At 35.2% G+C, this 26,791-nt stretch overlaps 1 protein-coding gene across 37 annotated transcripts in view; it reads right to left on the bottom strand.

Annotated features, from left to right (window-relative positions):
* The window catches only part of kifc3 (kinesin family member C3), a 65,935-nt gene extending 39,378 nt beyond the window's left edge, over positions 1 to 26,557 (bottom strand). For 14 of the 37 annotated variants that reach the window (XM_073929674.1, XM_073929673.1, XM_073929675.1 and 11 more), the window contains exon 1: positions 26,370 to 26,557. Coding sequence is in view for 14 of the 37 variants with exons in the window: in XM_068214947.2 (XP_068071048.1) it covers positions 9,416 to 9,718 (303 nt within the window). In the remaining 23 variants the exon portion in view is untranslated. Of the gene's footprint in view, positions 1 to 2,101; positions 2,352 to 9,415; positions 10,594 to 26,369 lie in introns of those variants that run through there. The other 23 variants (XM_068214947.2, XM_068214949.2, XM_068214951.2 and 20 more) reach the window with 2 other exon arrangements.
* Between the last annotated feature and the right edge of the window lie 234 nt (positions 26,558 to 26,791).

The raw sequence follows: 26,791 nt of genomic DNA, 5'->3' as shown, positions 1-26,791 counted from the left end.
CGTCTTCATTTCATCCCTACAGATGGCCATTGATGACCTCCAGTGTGTTGAAATGGATTGTTTAGTAGAGGAAGAGACAGTTGTTTTTTCCCTGCATCATACTGACATGGTTTTCATCTTCAGTAGCATACTTACACACACAGGAGTGTGTGAATCTCATTAGCCTACTTCTGCATCATCTCTCTCTCTTCCCTGTGGATCGGCTCTATTTTAGTTCTGCTTCCCACATCCGCCAGAAGATCAAAAAAAGGAAATTCACGTTTAAACCAACTGGACGTTAAAATGCTATACACATGCACTGCAGTGAGATCTCAAATACATTTACAGTACTGTAAATCACCACAAAACAAGCTACTGTACTACTGATGATACAGTTTTGATTTGATAGAAAGAAAAGTCGAAAGAACAAATCCAGTACTTGTGGTATCGGTTGGTGGTCTCTGGCATCACCGTTTCATTCATTGATTTTCCTTCAGCTTACTCCCTTATTTATCATGGGTCGCTACAGCGGAATGAACCACCAACTATTCCAGCATACGTTTTAAACAGCCGATGCCCTTAAAGCCGCAACCTAATAGTGGGTGGCATGTTTGGCTTACAGCAAAAAGGGTCGCTGGTTCGAGCCTCGGCTGGGACAGTTGGCGTTTCTGTGAGCCGTGTTGATATGCGTTTACTCCGGGTGCTCCGGTTTCCCCCAAAAGTCCAAAAACACATGGAATAAATGAATTGGGTGAGCTAAATTGTTCATAATGTATGAGTGTGTATGGTTGTTTCCCAGTGATCTGCTGTGTAAAACATGCTGGATAAGTTGGCGGTTCATTCCGCTGTGGAGAACTCCGATTAATAAAGAGACTAAGCTGAAAAGAAAATGAATGAATAATCCAATTTGTGTAAAAAATGTATTTAATATAATTTTTTTTATCATTTATTTATTGTATAATTTCTTCCCACTCTCTATTTTAGAATTCATGAATTCAAGGTATACTTGCTATACAAATCTGTAAAGTAAAATCCTGTAAAAGATGTGCCAAACTGTTAATATCATTAATTAAAAAAATAGATCAGAATCAATCCATATAAAAATGCTCAGTACAGGAATGCATGCTTCCATGAAGACTCTTCAACATCCATCAAATCTTTACTCTCAACAAGAGTTTTTTTTTTAGATCATAAAATGTTCTTCACAACAACTGACTACTACCAAAAGCATCTACAGCATCACTGCTATTGATTATTATTAAAAAAAACAGGGATAGGATTAGAATTATTGTTAGTCTGTAGCAATACGTTTACAATAAACAAACAAACGTCAACAGCAATATAAATGATTTTCACATCGAATTCATTCATTTCAACTCATCTTTGAAATATAACACAACAGTTCTCTCTAAAGCACCCTGTTAGTTACTGCGGACCATTTCCTTAGTGTGGATCATCAATCATTCATATCAGCTGATGCGAACACGCGCACACAGACACACACACAGACTTGTTCCAATATCCCAGTGGGGACTCTCATAGATGTAATGCTGGTTCCATTATGCGAACCCTACCTCCTCTAAACCCCTCACAGAAAACCATCTGCACTTTTACATTTTCAAAATAATTAATTCTGTGTGATTTACAAGCATGTTTACCCATGGGGATCTCAATTTTGGTCCCCACGAGTGTGTGTGCATTCATGTTTAAGTCCCCACCAGGATATAAAAACAAGCACGCATGCGCACACACAGTCTGTCAGCAGTGAGCAGCTTCATGAATCCTGTGGTCCAACAGTCTGTCGCTGTCTGTCTGATTTCACTGTATCATTCATTCATCCGCGTTCTCTCCATCTGTCTGTCTGTATCTCTCCATCTTTCTCCACTGCTTTGTCTAAAATCCTAGTATAAGACATGCAAGTTCAACGCCACGAACAGGCCATTAAACATGCATCTGAATCCAGTTATTGCAGTTCCCCATCCCCCATCATGAGAGAGTCCGATCCGCGGCTCCTGTAAATCCCTCCAGCACAAACATCTGTCTAACCTCTGTATGCCACATCCAGACTAAATGACCCATCCAAAACGATAACGCTGTAAAACAGCACATTGTCTGAACTCACCTCTGTCCCTGCGGTCTCCTGCAGTCGCTCATGCCTTCATCCTTTTCTAGTGTTTAATTGTAGCACATTCACACTCTCTCATATACACACACACACAAACATACATACACGCATACACACTCTGCCACCAGCTAAGCTTTGCCTCTCGCTGTCTCTTTGTGTCACTCACACACACACACACACATGCAGCTTCTCTCTCGCTCTCTCTCTCTCACACAGACACACACACACACTCTCTCTCTCTCTTTCGCTCTCGTTCTGACACAAACGCTGTTTTTCCTGTCGCTGTTTCTTGGTAACGGAGGAATCTGAGCCCCGCGTCACTGCCCTCCTTCTCCAGCTATCCCACAATTCCCTCCTCCCTCCCAGACGCCGGCTATAGGAATAAATATTTCAGCACGCAAATGTAGCATGCTGCTGCTTTTTACTTTACATGTTTGTGTGCATCACTGCATTCTCTGTCTACCGTTTGGTGAAATATTTCATGTTTTTTTTTTTTTTAGCAAGTGTGTTTGTCCAACAGTGGACTTAAAGGGGACCTATTATGCAAAAATTTATTTTAGAAGTTGTTTAAAGACAGCTGTGTGGCAAAAGTAAGTGAATATAACCAGCTTCTAATGGTAAAAATGTATTATTTAATTTCTTTTTATTTTCACACTTGATAGAAACAGTCTGCAGAAACACTTTGATTGACATTCTCCCTTTGTACATGTCATCAGAGGGGGAAAGCCCCGCCCACAAGTGACCTTCTCTCCCTCATTAGCATAGGACGTTAGTCTTGTTTTTAAATCTGCCACTATACTGACACACAGACATTAGTAGCTCCGCCCTCTTTTGAAAAGAGCACAATCTCATTTGCATTTAAAGCAACAGTCACCAATTGGCACCATTAGTATCAAAGTCTAAAAGGGGCAGATTCAAAGAGTTGTAAAACATTATCTGTGTGGTATTTTGAGCTGAAATGTCACACACACACACACACACACACTCTAGGGACATCAGAGAATTATTTTACATGTTGTAAAAAGAGGCATATGTCCCCCCTTAAGGTGTAAAGAACTGAACACACAGATATTAGTGTGTAATTTGAAGAAAAATGCAATAGTATAAATAATGCCACATATTTTGATATATCTTTAAAAATGTTTTAAGCAACAGGTGTATTATATTTTTTCAGGGAAAACATAGCTTGGTTGCTTGGTCATACATTGTATTAGGATCCATATTAAAATACTTAGAGTTTTGGACCAAAAACAAAAAAAAAAAAAAAACAAGAAATTAGCACTGTGCTTTGTTTCAGAAATGTGCTAAGACATGTAACTACATTGCCTCATGTGATACGAAATGCTACGAAATGCTAATTTATCCAATAGTTCTGTCTGGTTCTTGAATCTGATTGGCTGATAGCCATGCGATATTTTGCAATAACAGCACTCGTACAGCCTCTTCACCCTTCTGTATTACTCCGCCCACATAGAGTGACAGCAGATCAATAAACTCACTACAGTTTGACAAATATTCCTGCTGTTGAGCAACATAATACACCTAGAGGCTTTTTTAGTCTGGAATGCAGTTGTTTAGATTGCAACTATGCAGTTTATTAATAAGGATAGTACCAATTTTAAATATTTATAATTTCAGAGATTCTGAGCATTGACGGCCAGCTCGTCATATTGAACAGAGCAAAGACGGTTGACGTTCCACCACAAGATGGCAACAGACACCGCATTGTAAGTCCTTAGGGAAAACAGCATTTTCTCAGCGTGCGTTTTAAACTACAGCAACCTACAGAACAGGTAAGTTATATTCTAAGTCAATCTCTTTTTTTGTACGTTGTAGTGCTGTATTTATTCCATAGTAATCTGATAGTGTTTGCTTTGGCTTTTTCAGGGGTTACTTATTGTAAAATCCCAATTGCAAAAGAGAAATACTTGGAAATCTCTGAAGACTGATGGCATTTCATGTCGTTCAGCTTAATAATCCTAGAATGTGAGCAAAATCATCTGTTTTAACATCACTTTAGACATTACGCTAGAGAATCATTCAAACACTAGTTCTAAAGTGACGTCGGTGAATGAGCAATGGTTTCTGCTGTTCTGACATCATGTAAATGACTGGTGGAAGAAAGTAGTTCCTCTTACAAAAGGGTTTTTGAGACTCTCCGTGATTTTTTTTTATTTGTATATACACGATTATGCCATTGAACTGTTGTATAAACACAAAATCACACTTGTAGCAGTGTGATATGGCTGTATATAGTCACTGTTGGGACACTATTAGGCACAAGGCCTGCAGCCTTGAACTAATGCAAGCCCACTAGTGCCAATATACAGCCATATCGCATTGCTACTTGTTTGATATTGCTCATTTGCGAAGATTTGACATTGCGAAATCATCCTAGATATTTGTAAATAAGCCGAAATATAAGTTTATTTAATCTGTAAAAAAAACCTGTAAAATTCATGGTAGAAAAGGCAGCTATAGTTTTAACGGCCGCAATTTTAACCATAAAAATAGAGTAGAAACCGTGAACTAAATTTAATAGTAGCCTGCAGTATGTCATTAAAACATTGGTGCATTAACACTATAAATTAAAGTTAATTACATATCTAAACATATCATCTTTGATGCACAAATAAAAACACAAATCAAAAGCTTGTGGAAATGTTCTGCTTGTTGAACCACTGCTGCTAGCCATGGGTTTTGATTGGTGCAACAGATACATTATTAAAAACTTCTTACCAGCAAATAGCTAAACCCTTGTAGTTAAGTATAAACATTTAAAAATCACAATTAATTTGCATACAAGACATTAGTATTTGTGGTGTATATTAATCCTGAATGACTTTTATAAATGTGTGTCTCGTGAAAATCATAATTAAAATGTGTGATATTCATCACTAATAATATAGCATTAAACAAGACATTCTAATGTTCAGAAAAAAAGCTGGATTTTATGTTTGTTTATTGACTTGACAACTAGTGGAAATACAATGCAAGGATTTTAGTTCATATATCAAAGAGTTTTCCAAGGTTTTAACTAACAGCCCTGCAGTCAGCCACAGTGGGTGAAATTGCTCACTCATTTGTGCCGTGTATTAATTGACGGGTCTCACTCAAACAAATACACTGACACCATTCTTCTGCTCCCATGAGTCCAGACTCTGAGGCTCTGCGAGGTAACTGGGTTACAACCGCAAACATGAGCTACTACAATGTGGCATGGTTTATGAATATAATAACTGCCTGACAAACAATGCACATATTGAAAGCTGAGGCTCTTCAAACTGAACACAAATCATTTTATTTTACTTTATTTAGACTTCAAAAGCATACCGAAATCGTTTTAGCTGTCTGTAGAAACAGTACGAGTGTTAAAAGTTTACTAATTAAGGGCTTAAAAGTTCAGTGTCAGACAAATCGATGCTGGCACAAGATTTTTCCAGTAGTTAATGATAAACCAATACAGCCATTTTAGTCACTGGGCAGGTTAAACTAAAATACTAGGAAAATCACTAAACTGACAGCTAAATTTAATCTATTTTAATATTAAAACAGGTAAATTTTGGTCTGTTGAATAGTTGTAAATGAACGTTTAGTAGATTCACTAAAAGCAAGGCATATATACAGCAACGTGTTGCCAGATATAGTTAGTATAAGCATTATTATTATTATTATTATTATTATTATTATAAGTCTTGTTAAATACTTGGAAAACATTATAAATTCCAGTTACATTTATTAAAGTAGGAATAACAATGTTAGTTTGTTAGTTTTCCCATTTGCAAAATACAAAATGAATAAATTTTTGTGCATTTTTTTTTAACATCACTCCACGCTGCATCGCTGGTACTTAAACTGACAGACAACAATCCAAAAAGCAGTACACTGATAGTTTATTGCTGAAAAGCACAAGGCAAATACAATGACCATCAAGATATTACCTGTACAAAACTGTGTCGACTCTATCGAAACAGCAGCATAATAACCCTTAGATAAAAGATCTGTACAACGAATAAAAAAAATAAAAGAGCATTATTAAAATAGCATGGCCTTCATTTTGGTCTGTGTTTTTTTATTTAGCTAAGCATTTATAAAAAGCATATTAAAATTCACATTGAGCGTTAGTTCTTTTCTTTGTAATCATTAATACACCAATATACTATATATTTAGCCATTGCAAAATTATTGATTTTAATATGAATTGTAACATGAAAAAAGAAACCTGTAACTGATTAAAAGTCGCTCTTAAGACTTGCCATTCATTAATATTGAAACATCCATAGGAAGTTTACTTTTCACAAAAGATTTTTAGGTTTGGTTTTATGACAATGCCTAAGCAACAGAAAAAGGATTTTCCCCAAATCTTTCAAGAGCTTGTAATTTGTTTTTCGTACGATGAAAAAAACGGACTAAACTTTTCACAAACAAACAATATGCATAATAAAAATGTCAAATGTCTATTCTCTATACTATCCACACTAAATATAATTATGTTCCTAAGGCTCCCAAGAGCCTGTTTTCTGTGTAATGACACAACGAACTTTAACGAACTTTAAATTTTTAATGTATGTCACTGTGTTGTGCAAAAGAAAAGCATTTGTCAGGATGGTCATTATTAATGCATTACTGCAAATTTATTATTAACATTTTACTGCAGTTCACTTAATGACCACCGGTGTCACCTCAACATGCTCATTGGGAAAATGTGCCCAGGGCTAGATTTTTGAGAACTGAGAAATGGGTTAATATGAATACTTTTTGTGTTTAAAACGAACGCTAAGGGGAAAGCTAGATTCTCTCATGGATGTGGGCTAGAAGGAAGTGGAGGTTGCTAAAAATGTACACCATGGATTTACAAAAAATGCCGCATATGAGGCATGAGAATCGTGTCCCAGTAATGCAATTAAGATTGTCAAAAATGTATATGTCGACACCTAGCGGATTTGTAAAGGAAAAAAAAATGCTAGCACAAGTAGCCCAGGGTTCATATTACAGTTCAGTCGATGATCGCTGATAGACATCACGATGCTGAGCAAGCGTCACGATCCTCCGCCCTGCCACTTCGCAGCAGCAAGCCGCTCACAAAAAAATACACACTTAGGGCCTGTTTACAATAACACTAATACAGAGTCCCGCGGAAAAAGTGATTGACATTGACATTGTAACTTATTTTTATTTATTTATGATTTGGTTATGTATAAAACAAAGCCCATGCTGGTCAGGTAGTTGAAACAGGTGGCTACAAATAATTAATTTGTTATGAATTAATTAATTATTCATAAATAATTAATTCACCACCACCTATGACAACGATGAAATCGTCCATTGCAATGTTTTACATTAGACATCATACGATGCCAAAATGGTCAACATCGCCCAACCCTAGTACATATATCTCAGTTCTCGAAAATGTAGCCCTGGGCCAAAGAGGTTGAGTGTTTCTGAATTCTACATATAGCCCCAACTAAGAGCGTACAAAACTAATGTGCACACAAAGAAGTGGTGTAATAAATCACAAGCACTATGTTAAAATTCTAGCAAATCCAGATTTTTGCTAATTCGTCAAGTCAAAGCATAAAGATTGAGGAAAAGGGATAGCAGTAAACAGAGCGTATGCGAATTAAATTATGATTAAAGGGGACAGAGAGCTCTCTGATTAACCCACTGCTTGCGTAACCACTCAGGATTTGATCTGCTAAAACGATCCATCAGACTGCAGAGAACATTAGAAATGGGACATTGGGAGGATAAACATGATTCCAGGTAAATGAAAATCCCTGTGTGTATTATGCAGAAAGAACATTTACAAAATGTTCCCATAGTGAATTACTCCCACCAGAAGCAGCTGATCACAGAAATTCTGGATAAGGATGAAAAGTCGAGAAAAACGCACTTGATTGATTAAAATAGCTCCAGTAGACTTGATGAAATTCACACACTCAGAAAAGGAATATGTTCAACTTAAAGCCGTCTAAGGTTTCTTCAAATCAATAATACAACGCACATAAATAATGAGAAGAAATCAATGAATAAATAATTGCATTTTGGATTAAATGGAGGTTTTCCAGTAGCAGAGAGACTCATCAGTTACACTCTTCCAGCTTGAGGACTGATCGGTCAAAAACAACACTTAATTCCCTGCAGAATCTACAGTAACATACTGGCAGCAATTTACCAGTAACTTACTGTAAATCAAGTACAGCAAATAGACTGTATTTACATTTACAGCACCATTTATCTTGTATTTACAGATATGTATGTATAATAGTTTTGGGTCAATAGGCAATGCCATCGTCGATCGACAAAGGCCGAGAAACATCCTCTGCCCCGCCCCCGTCGCTAGAATTACACACTCAGGCCCCATTTAGACCAATACATCTTAGTATTAAAATGGCATTTTAGAACGAAAACGATCCACATCCACTGGCGTTTTATCTAGCACTTCTGAAAACATACTGCTGAACACACATGGCATGTGCTGCAGCATTTGCGCACGTCTGAGCTCTAGGCAGTCAGTGGGTGCTTTGAGCACAAAATCCCAGAGAGCAGTGCACTTTGGACAATTTATTAAAGATGTACCGCTGGATTGCATCTTATAGATGTTAAACTTGATATTTAATTAATCTTGTCTCTATCTAACGACTCCTCTGTCTTTTGAATCTATCAGGTAACACAGCGTCAGTACACTGCTTCAGTCTTTCGCTTTCACGCTTGTACTTTTAGTAAATTGTAATTCTAGCTTAAACCTCAGATACTGTTGGATGGTTCCTGTTGGTTGTGCACCTTTTTTTTTACCAACCAAGTTTTTCGACGCCATTATAATGACACAGATCACTCTGCCTATTCATGCCAGAATCCCGCAAAAAAAAATATTGACCGGTTGGTCATTTATGTGTAATTTATCTTTATTCATTTATGATTTGGTTATGTATAAAACAAAGACTATGCAGGTCAGGTAGTCGCAACGGGTGGCTACAAATTATTAATTTGTTATGAATAAATAAATGATTCACTGATGCCATCGTCCATCACGATGTTTCACATTAGACATCGTACGATGCCAAATCGGTCAACATCGCCCAACCCTAATGTAAATCTTTACTGTAGAATATACACTAATTTTCACAATGCAGCATTAAAATACAGTAACATACTGCATGAGTGTCCTACAGTAAAATACAGTTCACATTACAGCTAAATACTGTGTAATTTACAAAAATCGTTAACAGTGAACATTAAACTGGATGGCTGCAATGCAAACAGCCTTCAACTAACAACTTTCTTTACTTTAACCTCCATGTTCACGCTCACCTGTGCTATCTTCCTCCTCTCCAGCACATTATCCTGATGAACAGATCTTCTTTTACTCGCTCTGCTGCTGAATCCGTCAAGGCATCTATCAACGTCACTCTGCCCATGCACTCTTGAAGTCTCTAGTGGTCCAGAACTTCCAGGAATGTGGTGTTTGTTTCTCTTCTTGCGTCCGTGTTTGCCTACATCTGGTTTGTGCTTCTCTGGGCTTTCGATAGCTTTGGGTTCAACGGGATCCAGGACTCGGGGTCTCCTAAACAGGTTGTGAAGAGACAGCAGCACCAAGGTGCACAGAACATACATGCTGGCTTGACTACTGGAGACGTCTCCACACACACATTTAGACGGAGTATCCTTTAAAAGCGATTCTGGATGATCCCATTTCAGGGTGAGCGCAAGCACTGAACACTATCTTCTGGTTAAAGTTACAGTCGTAATATAAACTCTTCCGAATTGCGCAGCAATGAGCTTTATCGGTCGACGTGAAGGTGATCAGCCAGTTTAGAATCAAGTATTGTTGAGTTCTTGCATGTCTTCCCACCACTGTTTTCACTCAAACAACAACTCCTGGAAGGTAAGACCGTGTTATTCCAACACCTTCGAGCTCCAGAACTCTCACTTAGGCTTGATAATCTGTCTGTGATCTGATCAGCAAATGAGATGGCTTTCTCATCTCCCAATCTCGTTCAAGAGAGAATGAGGGAGGGACGACTACCGCACATCTGCTTTTAAACCCCACAAAGCCATTTTAACCTACCTGGACACGTCTATAAAGATATCGCCTGATAAACAATGTAAGCCAACAGCATGATAAATGCTTCTTTAATCAGGATACATAATATTTAGGTGCTTATCTTCCCCATCTGCACGCCTCTTCTTTGGAGATCTTCCAGAAGATTACAGGTGTATTCCAGTGAAATTCGATCGAAAGAGTAACCATGAAACTCTCAGTCGTAATCTCCATTGGCACTTTGACAAATCATCACCTCCACTTGCGTCAGTAATGGTTTTATTGTATTTTTACAGTCACTGGATTGCAGGACAAAACTCACAGGTCAGACCACTCCTTTCATAATGCCTTGTTTTGATAGTCTTTATCCCCGTTTTTAGGTCCAAATGACTGGGCAAACTCCAACCATTCATAACCCATCCAACTCCTGCGATGCTGGTGTAGTCCTATAACTCCGAGAGAGAAAATGCTTTTCACTCTTTCGCCCTCCCTTTTCTCATTGTGTCCATCTGTCACTGCAGTCGGACAGCTAAGCGTCTCTTAGCCGATGATGTAACAACAGTGTTTGCATCTATGCAAAATAAGGAAAATCAACTCAAAACATGTTTTAAATGCACTGCTGAGGATAAAGAAGCTGGTCTGTGATTGGTCGCCTCCGTGGTAAGATGACCCTGTTGAACTGCGTCCTACAAAGCCATCCATCATGCTCCTGCTGTGTGACAATGGATAGAACATAATATGGAAACAGACAACTATGGGAATGTGGCGCAGTGAGACCTGACAGTGCCAATCTAGAGTGATCAATTAGGATTCGGGGACATAGAAGATCGGCGCTGTCTTGTGCTGGTACTTCAGGGGGGAAAAATTGAATCATGTTTGAAGTGTGTGCGCAAGACAAACAAAAGGCCATCTTCTGGTTCATTACCCTTTTTAGGGGCCGTTCACATGCTTCAGACCAAGGGAAAACAACAAGAGTGCCTGTTCGAACCAAATTAACCAGTATAGAAGTAAGTGCTCAAACTAAAGTGGCAGGGCTGGGCAAATCTACAAACAGAAAACTACAAACAAACAACAATTTTTTTTATATACAGTTGAAATCAGAATTATTAGCCCCCCTGAATTATTAACCTCCCTGTTTTATTATTATTATTATTGATTATTATTATTTTTTATTTGTTTATTTTATTTTTTAAACATAATAGGTTTAAGAACTCATTTTTAATAACTGATTTATTTTATCCTTGTCATGAAGACAGTAAATAATATTTGACTAGATATTTTTAAAGACACTTCTAAACAGCTTAGTGACATTTAAAGGCTTAACTAGGTTAATTACAGTAGGTTAACTACGCAGGTTAGAGTAATTAGGAAAGTTATTGTATAACGATGGTTTGTTCTGTAGACTATCGGAAAAAATAGCTTAAAGGGGCTAATAATTTTGTCCTTAAATTGGTAGTTAAAAAATTAATAACTGCTTTTATTCTAGCCGAAAATAAGACTCTCAAAAAGACAAAATATTATCAGACATACTGTGAAAATGTCTTTGCTTTGTTAAACATCATTTTGGAAATATTTAAAAAAGAAAAAAAACATCAACAAGGGCTAATAATTCTGACTTCAACTGTATATAAGACAATACCAAAATGATGATACAAGTTGAATATTCTCTTCTTCAAAGGGGGCCTCTTACACTCATTTAAACAAGATGTAAAATAAGTCCCTATAGTGTTTGTGTGTGTGTGTGTGTGTGTGTGTGTGTGTGTGTGTGTGTGTGTGTGTGTGTGTGTTTGTGAAGTATCAGCTGAAAATACCACAAAAATAATTTTTTATAATGCTTTGAAACAGCAAGTTTAAGGCTGTGATCCAAATTGTGTCGTTTTGGTGACTGTCGCTTTAAATTCAAATGAGAATGGCGGACGGCTGCTTCTCACTCAAAGCTGTTTATGCTAATGAGGGAGAAATTTCTCTAATGGGCGGGGCTTTTCCAATCCAATGGCACGTACAAAGGCAGAATGTCAATCAAAGTGTTTCTGCAGACTGTTTATTAAGGTGTGATTATACAAAAATTTAATTAATAAATTTTCACCATTAGAGGCTGGTTATATTTATACAGTGCTGCCACACAACTGTGTTTAAACCCCTTATAATAGTGCTTTTTCCATTATAGGTCCCTTTTAATGTTTAAATGAAGATTCTCAGTCAGCAGCTCTTGAACAGGTAATTAATTGTGGTTTTAAAAGTTCATCAAAACTGGTTAAGCTGAAGTTAAAATGTGAAATTTAAACTTCCAGTAAAATACAGTATTTATTAGGCATGCATTAGGGAACAGTTTAAGAAAAAATATAATTATGACAATATAATTCATTTATATATCAATATGCTCCTCTTCAGAATATGAGTTTGACCTGGTTTTCTGACCTAAATGCAACATTTTATGATGTTTTAATTTTTTTAGGGGTAAAACTGATTACATGGGATGTGGGATACAAGTAATTTTTCAGTTAGTTTAGAAGTTAGAAGAATTCTTTCCATCTGATGAAACTAAATTTATAAAAATCGCAATTATAGAAGTTGCAGAAAAAATAAATAACAAAACATCGGATTTTTATCATTTATATATTCAATTCTCTGCAGAATATGAGTTTGACCTGGTTTTCTGACCTAAATGTAACATTTTATGATGCTTTTGACATTTTCCAGGGGTAAAACTGATTGAGTGATTACATGAGATATGAGAAATGGTACATTTAAGCAATTTTTCAGTTAGTTTAGTCAATTTTAGTTAGTTTTGGCAGTTTCATGTGCCAGTTGAACTGATGCAGCTACAGTGATATGTCAACATTTGTTATTCTACTCATTTATCATGATAATTTTAAGTTTACGGTTTCATTCACAGCAAGAAGATTGTTGGTTCGAGTCTCGGCTGTGCCAGTTGGTGTTCCTGTGTAGAGTTTGCATGTTCTCCCCATGTGTTGGTGTGGGTTTCCTCAACAGTCCAAATGTATGCGCTATACTGTAGATTAATTGAATAAACTAAATTGGCCGTGGTGTATAAGTGTGAATGAGTGTGTGTGGATGTTTCCCAGTACTGGGTTGTGGCTGGAAGGGGATCCGCTGTGTAAAACATATGATGGATAAGTTGCAGATTCATTCTGATGTGGTGACCCCAGATGAATAAAGGGACTGAGCCGAAGAAAAATTAATGAATGTTTCATTCACTTTTTATTTGCTCTATTGTGTTTAGCTATGCTTGTAGTTTGTTTATTATGTTTATGCATGGCTCACTTACCTACAGAATCATCTAATCTAAGAACAACCTAAAATTATGAACTCTTTCCATCTGATGGAATTTAATTTATGTCGCAATTATAAAAATTGCAGAAAAAATAAATAACAAAACATCAGATTTTTATCATTTATATATTTAATTCTCTGCAGAATATGAGTTTGACCTGGTTTTCTGACCTAAATGTAACATTTTATGATGCTTTTGACATTTTTGCAGGACTGAAACTGAAGTAATTAGTAAAAATGTAGTAATGAAGTAATTTTAGTTAGTTTAATCATTTTTAGATGTTCTGCAATTGTTTTGCAAACAATATCCCTGCAAAGTTATGGTGTTTTTATAGAGCAATAAGCGAAAGTGAAGTCTTTGATTAAGCCACTTAAAAGGCACAATCAAATCAGGATAATAAAAAGATAAGTCTAGCAGCAATGTATCATGGAAACCATAAAAATATGGCACCATTGGAAACTTGCAAAGATAAAACCTGATTTGTCTAGATGACAAAGCATGAAACAGGTCGCCAAGAAGTCAACTAAAAGAGATGCAAAACTTCACCACCTGCTGTAACTTCAGTCCAATGCAAATCTAAACTATCCAATCTGTCCTCCGTAACACTTTACATGTACATTTAATCTAAGCCATTAATTACATTTGATTTATACGGAAATAAGATTACAACCAATAATCAACATGTTTGTGCAGTTAGATTGAAGTTCTTTATTCCGAAATATGACATTTTCACTCTTATGTAATGGTTATAAACAGCTTAAATAATGTGTAGCATGTCATGATTCAACTTTCCAAGACTATTTGTTGCTTGAGTCACTGCTGTTATGCATGTGGTTATGTGATATATGAGCTGATAAGGTAAGGAGGCAATAAAAAACAGGTGAATAAACAAGACTGTAGTGCTATGACTCAGCTTATATTATGCACATTTATAAAACAATTCCAATGCATCAGGATGGATATCAGAGCAAGGCTGAATGTATACAACTGGCCTCAATATCAGCAGTTTAAGTAGTAGTAAGAAAGTATTTTTTTTTCCCATTATTGATCCAAAAATGTATTTTTCCTAAGTGCAACACAGAAGTATGGGTGTGCAATAAGACGATATCTGATCATTATTAAATTCACAAAAAATTTTTAATTCACAATAAATTGCATCAAAATCAATGTTTGCATATGCAAAAGTCATGTCTCAGGATGGACAATGTTGAGTTGGGATTATATTTGACCAGGAGCCACAGCTCAGAACAATAGTTGGAGTAACCCATGCTGAGTTTAACCATACTGAAAGTTTATCATATGGATGTGTTTTTGAGGCCTGTGAGTATTTGAGAATTTCAAGAGAGATTAAAACCTTCAGGCACAAGAAATTGTACTATTTGTAACTTTGATAAACATAAATTGTATTGAATTACTTGCACAATGAAGACTATGCAGTGCTACATGACATTTTATTATTACGTTTCTGTACGAGTGCTCAGCAGAAATTCATAAGGCACTGTTTCATTTACTCTATTGTTGTTTATCTATGATTGTTCTTTGTTTATTATTTTTAGGCATGACTCACTTCCCCACAGAATCATCATAATCAATCGAAAAATTGCAAATTATTTGGTGAAATTGAATTTATGTAATAATTGGAGTAAAAAAATGAAATATATAATATAAACCTAAATAAATAGTAAATAAATATAAAATAAATACATAAAAATAATAAATTAGGGGCGGGATTAATAAGATTATTAGACATTAAAAAAAGAGAGTGATTAGTTCATATTTTAAATTTCTGTCCAGAGAGGACATGTTTCTATCTTCTATTGGTCTCACACAGTCATGTGATGTCATTTCGTAGGCCAGAGTTCACCAAGCTTGCATTTGCAACGTAGTGAACTACGAAACTTGTTGCACGAGCTTGCAATCCAGGTCTGACGTATTCGTGTGAGTCTATGGGGAGAAAAGTCCAGTGTGATTTATTTTTCATAACTAAATTAAATATTGCTTAATTTACAAACCAGTTATTTAGGCATAGTTGGTGTTTTTTTTTCATTCAGCATGAGATGGTAAATTATTAATAATATATCAAAAGTAACATTAATTATTCTTATCATTCAGGCATATATAAATAGTTTATATGTATGTTAATAAATGCTTTATTAACTCAACTTCATTCCGGTTTTGTGACCTAATTTAAAGTGAGGACTATTTATGCTTTATAAATGCCTTATAAATGACAATTAAAGGGACTGTTTAAGTCTAAACAGAAAAAAAGTCAAAAACAACTTTATTCGTTTTTATTAATTCGAAGATTCACAAACGAAACTGTACTTCAAATGAAAAATTAATCTTTGCAACCTTATCTACAAAAATTACTGTACAGATTAAACATTGCATCATATTAAATTGTTAAATTATTATATTGCTGTTTTTTTGTCCAAGTTTGTGTCATATTTTGAAACTCCTGTTATTCAGCAATGTTTGAAATTTACAGTAATTTACTTTTTAGATAAGATTGCAAAAATTACTGTTCATTTGCTACGGAGCATTCAATTGTCATTTATAAGAGATGTATAAAGCATTAGTGCTCACTTTAGATTAGGTTACAAAACCGTATGAAGTGTTAGTAAAGCATTTATTAACATATATACGAACCATTACTATATGCCTGAATAATAAGATATATAAATGTTAATTTCAATAGTTTATTAATCATTTACTAACTCATTCTGAATGGTCTTAAAAACCACCAACTACTCTTAAATACAAATGGCTTGTAAATAATGCAATACTTAATTTAGTAACGAAAAATAAATCATTAACAAAGTATAAAAGTATAATTAATAAGCACATTATAAATGTGGTTAAAAGTCAAGAATAAAGCATTTGCAGTTGCAGTTATAAACTGCTTACTATCACTTATTAACGTGGAGTTAATGCTTAACAGATAATGAATTCACAATTAGCTAGTGTTTAGTAAATGATTCAGTGTGTAGTTATTATAAAGTGTTGTCGAATAATTTTATTCAGTGCACTTATAAAGTACAATTCCTGAAAAAAATCTACACAGTAATTTGAGTATTTGTAATTTGTTGCTTTAAACCATAATAAATATATTTTATCTCAAAAACAGATTGTTGCTCCAGTTTCCCCCACAGTCCAAAGACGTGGTTTAAGTGAATTGGGTAAACAAAATTTTCCGTAGTTTATGAGTGTTTATGAATGAGAGAGTCTAAGGGTGTTTCGCAATGCTGGGTTGTGGCTGGAAGGGCACCCACCATGTAAAACTTATGCCACAGTAATTGGGGGTTCATTCCACTGTGGTGACCCCTGATAAATCAGGAACTAAGCTGAAGAATAATGAGTGAGTCATTTCAACAGACTTCATTTCATTTGCTCCTCAGAACAAAGTAAAAGACAGCTATCTATACAAAACTTTCAAAGGAATCTCATGGTCTCCTTGATTATCAATAATTAATCTATACAAGCGCCAGGCAAACACTCAGGTATGAAACTTAGCTAAGAGTCTAAGCTAAACACGACCACCTCAGTTAAGCAGCTTAGAGCAGAAACATTTCAGCAAAGTGAGCAGTGGGATTAGGAAAAGCTGACAGCTGCCACATTCTGATTCAAGCCCAGCACAATTAATGCGAGGAGACGGCAACTTTAGAAAGGGAAAGTCAGCAAAGACCTGTACATGTCTACACACGGCCATGAATTTAGCATTGCTGTCACAGAATGCCCTCAGTGTGAGCTATTTCAGGAGAAAATTACAGAGTTACCGAAAAGGGTGGGAAACCTCAAGATTACAGGGTCAATGTCCACTAATGCATGATGCAACATCTTTTTTTTGTTGGAGAAAGAGTCTCGGTGCATGCATTTTCAAGGAACTGGTTTCTATGGAGAATACTGGATTTGCTAGTGCAGGTCATAAGAGTGAAAACTCAATGTAAACTTTGAAATGTTAAACAGTGGAAACACAGGTTTCACCCACTGGACTGCCAGTGAGCAGTGACTTCATGAGTGAGTCAGAGTCTCCACAGAGGCGTACGGGCGTCTATGTACATGCATGTGGTGAGACTGCCATGTTTTGGGTGTCTGACATCTGGTGCACACATTGACATTAACAGAAGCGCACATTACCTCTACCCAGAAACTGCAAAGGATATCATAACAAAAATAAAACCTTTTAAAATAATAGTTCAGCTAAAACTGAAAATTCGTTCATTATTTTAATCGCCCCTCACTTGTTCAAAACTAATTTCTTATAGCTGTTGAACACACACACACACAATAAATAAATAAATAAATAAATATATATATATATATATATATATATATATATATATATATATATATATATATATATATATATATATATATATATATATATATATATATATTATTATTATTATTATTATTTTTTTTTTAATTCCTGGTTGCCCATTGATTTCCATAACTTTTTATTCTACTACGAAAGTTGATGGATGAAAGCAGGATCTAGCTTTTTTCTGAAGATCTTCTTTTGTGTTTAACAAAAAAAAGAAAACAATAAAGTAATTTTCATTTTTTGACTGAACCATCCCTTTAGACCAAAAGACACTTCTAAAAGAAAAGTGTTGTGAACTCCTCTTTTTGCAATGTTCCCATAGAAGAATAAGATTTCCCAAAAGAACTGTTATTAATGGTGACGCGGTGGCACAGTAGAATATATGTGGATAAGTTGCCGGTTCATTCGGCTGTGGCAACCCCAAAAATTAAAGGGAGTAAGGCAAAAAGAAAATGAATGAATGAATGAACTGTTATTGATTTTATTAGTGTTCGTGCATGTTAAAATGCATCTTTTTATTAATCTTTTCCACTTTAAAGAACCTTTTGCACACTGAACAGATATATTGAATGTTAAAAGTTCCTAATGGAGGAACCAACGGTGCCAATTAACCCTTTTGACAAGACTGTGATGAGATTTAAAAGTCATCAGGCATCCAAATTCCTTGAAAGTTTTTAATGTCTTGATAAAAAAAAATAGTATGTACATATATAAAGCTATTTTTTGTAATATATTATCTTTGTATCAAATTACAAAAACGTATGAGGTGTTTCTAATTCATTGCTTATGGGTAGAGCCAGACAGAACCTGCGGACATTTTCTGCTATTTCTGCACAGAATATTGTTGAAAATCTGCAGAATTCTGCACAATGATTCTGGGAGTATCATAACTAAAGACTTAATATATGAAATAAAAAACAATACCTTTTTAACTTTTATTTATTGTTTACAATGCAAATTCAATCACATTCACTTTATTTGGTAAACAAAGCAAGTTTCTCATATAATATCTCTACCAAAAGACAGAAAATATTACTTTACAAACTGTTTTGTAAATAACGCGTATGAATATTTCCATATTAGTCAATATTATTACTGAAATTAATTAAAAAACTTAATACATATAAATTTACACACATTTACACAATAAACAGAAATAATGACGGGCTAAAAATCTGCGGAATTCTGCACACAAAGATTCCGTGTGGGCCTATTTATGGGGCAGGACAATGAATTTGACGTTGTTCTCTCTTCTGGCTGCTGTTATCAGTCTCACAATTTGTTTTGCTTTTTTGAAATTTGGAAAACACTACTGTGGCTTTTTATTTTATTATTTGAGCAAATAGAAATATATAAAAAAATATTAGTGGTATCTATTCACTCAAACAACAACTTTTGCTGCTTGTTCAAACTACTTTTTTTTTACAATAAGTTGAAACAACACACAACACAATTCTTAAGGTTTTTAGGGGGACAACTTGATTGTTTTATGTTCAATCAACTTAAAATTGCAAATTTTAAGATTTGTGAAACTGTGTGAAACCCAGCACTTTTACAGCGTTTACGGCTCTCTATTTTTTGTTGTAGGATATATTGCACCAAAATATATTGGAATAAATTATATTAATGTCATTTTAAGCAACTCATTATACAATGCCAGAATGCCAATATAATATAATCACAATGCAAGTACACTCTTTAAAAGAACAAATCATATTTTGTTCTTTAGAATATTTCACTTAATTATAGTCATTTAATCAGTTTGATAATCAGGCGAAAGTGCATGGTAAAGAGTAACAGATGCTGCAATATCTGCTACCAGATCTATTTTCAGTGATCAGACACCAACATGAAAATATACTCTAGTAGTTTATAGTAAATACTTGTGTTTTAACTTTACTGACACCTCCAACAGAGATTGAGGCGTTGCACATTAGGCTAAAATTTTGTTAGAATTAATTTTTTTATGTATAGGTGATATATACTGCATCAACAAAAAATGATTGAGGTTATGTCCATGTGTTGAGCAATAAGTCCATATATTATTGATTATTGTGACAGGCCAAAAGTTAACCCAACAACCGCCGCTGCTGAGGAACCCAGACATGTGAAAAGTTCCATAAAGAAACTTTGTTTCTGTAGAGTGTACCGTATGAATGATCAATTCCCATCTGCATTTGCAGGAAGAAGAGAGAAGAGAAAGGAGCACAGCGCCATCTGCTGGCCTGAGCTGGTGTTCTTGGATTGAGAACAGGGTTTGATTCACTGTAATTATGTAACATGAATTCCTCCTGGTGTTTCCAGTATGCAGAGGGGTGTGACAGAGACGGTCTCAGCTGTTTATTCAGTCGAAATAATGTATAATTAGAAAAAAGAAAATGTTGTTTATGCATTACGTAGGATATTCCCTGATTACATGTTTTGTCCAAATTAAAATGACAGTGTGAGTGAAGATGTCACTCGTGTTCTTAAAAACAGTCATTTTGGAAATGAACAGTCATACAATAGCAACTGCTGGTTGATCTCAAGCCTTGTTGAAAAGCATGTTGTTCTTAATCTAAAAGTAAACCAAGCATCAGTTTCATAATTCCTTTATTATACACATTGTTTATGGCCTGAAATTTAAATAAAATGCATGGAATTTTGCAAGCAGGCAACAATGTGTCAACTTTTCACACGGATCCACAAAAATGTCAGAATAGTTGATGATAATATTTTTGTAAAAAGCACTACACATGTTTGAAGTGAACATACAGCACAGATTGTTTAGTTGTTGACATGCTTATAGACTGAACAATAAATATTCTACGCATGTACATTACATGAAGTCTTTTATTATTGTTAGTTTTTGATTTGCATGGAGATGATAGCAGTGTCATTTAAAAAAAATAAGACTCTGTGATATTAAAAATAAAAAATTATAGCATGCAAAATAACGCAATATTCAATATGCAACAGGGGTGTCAAACTCAATTCCTGGAGGGCCGAAGCCCTGCACAGCTTAGTTCCAACCCTGCTCCAACACACTTACCTGTAGGTTTCAAACAAGCCTGAAGGACTCAATTAGTTTGATCAGGTGTGTTTAATTAGGGTTGGAACTAAACTGTGCAGAGCTGCGGCCCTTTTGGAACTGAGTTTGACACCTGTGCAATATGATATTTTAACATTGGTTATTATATTAATAGTATACTTATATTAATTCAGGGAAAAGAAAGCATCACTACAATTTCTGAAAGTAACAGTCATGTATTATAGTCGCTTAAAAAAATCTGGTATTTTAACAAACAAAAAAATAAATTAAAAAAGAAAATATAGCTGCAAGCAGCAATTATCAGGGTCAAGCAGCCCAGCGGCCACATTATAAAAAAGCACAGCAACAAGCTACAAAGCAACTGGAAAATTCTATAACTTTTTGGCAGCATGGTCTGAGCCAAATTTGGTGGAAAGTGGGCTATAGAGAGTTCAAAATCAACAGATGTTCAAACTAATTAAAGATGGTGGACAGGAAGTCAATTAGGCAATACATGATATAAATGTTCTCTGTATGATAAAAGGAATCTAGCAAGACCAATCTCATGACAATAGACAAAACTATTCAAAAGTCATTTAATAAAATTTGTATGATTTCTATTAATAGAATTTAATTGTTTGTCAATTTTACCCAAAGGGAAAGCGCTAACTGACGTAGTTTGGTCAATGCAAGGTCTAGGTCACACATATTAAGTTTGGTTTTAATACTTCAAACACTTGCAGGGATTCAGCTTGTAATGTTATCAGGTTTGCGCATATGCTTAATGACAATGGTTTTGTCTATTAACATTAATTCCACAACTTAAATAAATCACCACCACTTAGCTCTACTGTATTGTTATATCAAGAACAAACTGGAAGAAAAAACAAAAAACTTCTTTACTGTCGGATTTACTGCATGACACTGATTTAGTTGTTTGGTCATATTTCAGCATCCATACTAATACAGACTTATAGATTTTTAAACAAAATAAACAGCAAAATACCATTGGCTTGGTATCGGAGATGTGCACTGACATGTAAATAACTTCTGTACATTGTCTGAAATGCTAAGAATTCTTGCTAACAGCAGGTATAATAGATTCTTCATTACATTTTCTATTAAATTTCACATTTATGGCAAACCATTGTGATTAATATTTCGATAATTATCTATATATTGCACAACTTTATGTGAAATCTTTACAATTGTCACTTAATATCAAGACAATTAACCTTGCAATAAATTTATGGTGTAAAAAAATGGCAAAATGCACAAAAAAAAGATTTGTTTACAAGTTGAAAATGGTGTCGGTAAAAATGTACGCCAACCTGATATGCTTAGAAAAATCAACGGAAGCAAATGATTCACTTACAAATCAGACACACTACAGTTTCTGTGCAAGTTTCACTTTACACAACAGCTTTATAGGAATTTGCTCGGTCAGCTTCCTTGGCCTGAGGAAAACAAGGCATGACAGACATCCATTTTGACAGCAAACAAGTGACAGTTGGTGCAAACTCCACCTTAACACACACACACACACACACACAGAGACACACACACACACACACACAGCTCTAAGAGGAAACGCGTCAGTGCCATAGTCTGTTCTCACTGACTCCTCATTGAGGAATGTACTTGAGGGCACATTCGGGAATGACAGTACTTACTGGACAAAGCGGCCAAACATGTCTACTTGGTAGTACCCTCAAACAGCAAATCTTACATATGAAAACTGATGAAGTTCTGTCTGCAATATGTCAGAATGAAGTTTACTACTAATAAAAAGCATTGCTGTGGTGCAATACAATAACAAATGATTATAATAGATAACTCAAGAGAACTTATTCCGTCATTTAAATAGTACCTAAACAAAATCTAAGTGAAAGATCTTTCATTTCATTGTACTGTTAGGTAAAAAGGAATAATTAAATGATAATCTTTAGATCAGGGAATCTGTGAGAACAGGATTATGCTAGTTGACAGATAATCCATTCTGACAGTTCACTTATAATTTAGGGTGTGTTCACACTTGTATTTCAGTCCTCTTGGTTTCTTAAAGAGCCAATATTATGGGTTTTTGAAAATGCCCTTCCATGTAGTGTGTAACACAGCTCTAAGTGAAGTAAAGTATCCAGCTAAGGCTTAAATCTGTTAGTGTACAGTGTTTAAAACGGTTGATTCATCTATAAAAGAGTCGACTCATAGTGCTTCAAACGAGTCGCCTTGATACCGAGTCATTAGGTGTTTCGCCATGACGTACGAATGAAACCAAGTTATTCACGTGCACGCGCAAACCCGGGAGATTTGAAACCTGCGGCCCCGCCCTCTGACACAGAAACCCAGACACACACACACCCACAAACACACACAAACATGCCGGTCGATTGAAGTCCCACTGCAGATGGATATTATCGAGTCTCTACCCAAAGATGAAACCTCAGCATTATAACCAAGCAGTTGGAAACTACTGGAAACTTCTGGAAACTACATGCTACAAAGAATACTTCATCAGCGTTTGTTAAAGGAAGGATCCGTAAAGAGTAACTTACTGATGGACGTCAGGATGGGTTTTCTTCCTCCATTTCTCAAGTGTAAGTACGTGCGATTAAAGTTGTTGCCTCGTTGACTCTAGCTTGCAAATGTATTTAGTTGTGATTTGTTACTTGTAACCGCGTGTACTGTATCAGATGAACTCGCTATATTCTCATTTCGCGTGCAAAGCCACGTTAAAAACGTGACGCGTGTTGTTTGTTTACAGAAATTCATACGGGAGTCGCTGGGATAATTAGGTAAAAATAAATGCAGATTATAAGACCATGAAAGTGTTTTTTGACCTTGCATGCATATTAGACTGTTGTTGGAGACCCTTACAACCAAAATATGAACCTATTTCATGTATAATTTGGGCTCTTTAACTCCAGCGTGCAGGGCTAATTGTGTCTATAGTGTGTACCGACATGCAATAGTATTATTAATCAGCTTAAAACTTGTGTGAAGAGCTTGTAAAATGTGTAAAGTAAAACAACTTAAATTCCACTGTTACACAGAAGTGAAGATCTGCTGCAAGGAGAAGCGAAATTTCCACTGAATTGTAAATAGCAACTATGAGAGAAAATCTAGTTAAGCTTGAGTGTTTGGTCCTGTTTGCAAATTCAAAAACAGACTGAACACTAAGCCAGGACCAAATGCATCTTTTTAAAGCAACCAATAAGTACAATTAAATGATAAGTGTGAAACCTGCCATACAGGTCTTGATCCTCTTGTTTGATGCACAACAAAATTTGGATCTAACTTTTCACATTGTTCATTACAACCAGCCAAACAAGTGTGAAAGAATGCAGCCCTAAAACTGACAGTGTGAACACTAAGTGATTTAGATACAGCACTATACCGTATATCATTCTTTTGTCTTCTGGATCAAACAAAGGGAAACAGTGTGAATGCAATATCCATGGACCGGGATCGACTTGTTTTGGCCGACAGCATTCACACAGTTCATTTAAATCGAACCAAACCTACCAGATGTGAATCAAGTTCATGATTCATTCATGAATTAAAAATTGTACCCCTCCTTCATAAATGCTTCAGAAAGTTATATTAAGATATGTGGAAAAAAAGGTTACCTTTTTTGCTTCTTTACTTCGTTACTTTAAAGTCCAGCTAAACCAGACACTTATTTATGCATTGCAGAGTGGAAACATATGCTCAGATTTGATTCAAGATTACCAAAACAGGCATTTTGTCAGTGAAATAATTTGTACTTGAAAAAAATTCACTGTTTACTCTCTTCCAACCACTCAAATGGTTATAAACCTTATTGAGTTTCTTTCTTCTGTTGAACTAAAAAAAAAAAGATATATATATATATATATATATATATATATATATATATATATATATATATATATATAGAGAGAGAGAAAAAGGCTGGACATCTGTTACCATTCACTTTCATTTGTTTTTCATACTAAGGAAGTCAATGGCTACAAGTTTTCAGCTTTCTTCATAATATAGTGCTCAGCATATACGAGTACACCCCTCACAAATCTCTCATTTAAATTAATATTTTCTACAGGATGCTTTAAAACATTATATTTGTGCATATACATTAGTTTAGTCAGTACTAAAGCTAAATCTGGAGCTAATCTAACAAAATAACTTACAATAACTGTTAAAAAATGAGTAGCCAAAATGTATATGTTAGGGAAAAATATAAAAAAAACATGTTCAAAAATAGCAAAAATCAAGAGAAACAAAAAAAATATACAACTTTGTTGAAATGTTGTAGTTTGTGATTTTAATTTTGTGCAATATTTTGCATACATTTTTATTAATTTTCAATTAATTTAAAAATAATTCATTTTTATTAATTTTATTAATTTTCAAAATGGGGTGTACTTATTCATGCTGAGCCCTGTATCTTTTGTATTCAAAAGAAAAAAAATCCTAAAGGTTTAAAACCACTTGAGGGACAGTAAATAGTGAGTAAATGTCCATCTTTTGATTAACTATCCCTTTAAGCCCGACAATCTGCAATTTTGATCTCATGCAGAAAGCTGTTTTAAGCTTCATCATCATATTGGTGAGGATGAAACTTTAGATAACAGAGTAAACCATACTCATTTTCCTTTTTTGCATGACCGACTCATGCGCATAAACAACTGGAGTTGCAAACAGTACACACTGTTCTCTTGTCATGGATTTATCAGATCAGCATTTACACTCAACATAATGACGTTAAATCAACAACTAGAGACACCGTCCAACCAAAGAGTCCAAAGAAACACCTCAGGACATTTTAGAAAAGTCTAAACTAACTGATGTGACTTGTACAAATATCTGACATCTTGACTAGTTAAGAACATCCGTTGGATTTCTCTCAGGCACACCCGGGCTTTGATACACCCAAAATAATTCTGTGTAAACTCTGATTTACAAGTTAAAACCTAAAATCAGGCGTATGCATCAAGTTTCAAGCATGTATAGGACTATATATAATGATAATAACTGTTTAGACTAGAGAATACACAGGTGACTTCTTTTAAAGGGGAAGTTCACTTAAATCTGAAATTTTGTCATTCTTTTCTTGCTACAAACGCAAAAGATCTGAAATAAATAAATAAATAAATAAAATAAGCTCTAACCATTTACTTCCATGGTATTTGTTTTCCTACTATGCAGTCAATGGTTACAAGTTTGCAGCTTTCTTCAAAATATATAGCCTACTTTAGTGTTCAACAGAAGAATCTTACAAGGGGTTAAACAACAACTTGAGGTCGAGTATTTACTTAATAGGGAGTAAATTAAACTGTTTTTTTGTTGAACTATCCCTTTAAGACATTTACCGCTTTTCTGCTTCCAGGGAACGCAAACGTATTTTAATTTGACCAAAGAAACAGGATGTTTAGTTTATGTGACAGGATGTTCTGACTTATATTGACTTTATTAAACGAGTTTGCGGCTCTGGCGAATGACAGAATTGGCTAGAACCACGACAGCTGCACTTGTCTTTCATGCAGTCCCATGGTTTCACTATACAAGCATGAAGTATGAAGCATGTGAGATTTATCAGTGAAAGAATGTGCTTACGTCTCAGGCCAGCACGCCAAACTCCTTCCTCCGCCCTCTGTTTCCTCCGTACCCGGTTTCTTTCTCGTTTCACTCCACTCTTTTCGAAAAGTAGTGTTTTATTCCTCTGTTTACGGAGCTGAAAGTTTAGTAGTCTCTCGTGAAGCGAAGAAAAACACGTCTGAGAGAAATGAACAGCACGAGAGCGCGCGCACAGCTGACTGCAGTGACGTAAACGCTTCAGGAAAAAAATGTGCGCGCTTCTCATCCTATCAGAGAGTTTTCTGTCCTCATTAGCTCAAACTGCAGTCAGCCCTCATGATGTTAAAAAGATACGTTATAATAACAACACTGCTGTCAATACAGTAAGAAGTCTTTTATTTACAAAGATACAACTAAAATGCGTTCAAAGAAGCATTTGTATACTGAGGAAAATTGTTGAA

Source organism: Danio rerio, chromosome 18 (genome assembly GCF_049306965.1).
Source record: "Danio rerio strain Tuebingen ecotype United States chromosome 18, GRCz12tu, whole genome shotgun sequence".
Classification (NCBI taxonomy): Eukaryota; Metazoa; Chordata; class Actinopteri; order Cypriniformes; family Danionidae; genus Danio; species Danio rerio.
The sequence above is the reverse complement of the archived record's forward strand: the minus strand, read 5'-3'. Positions and strand labels throughout refer to the sequence as shown.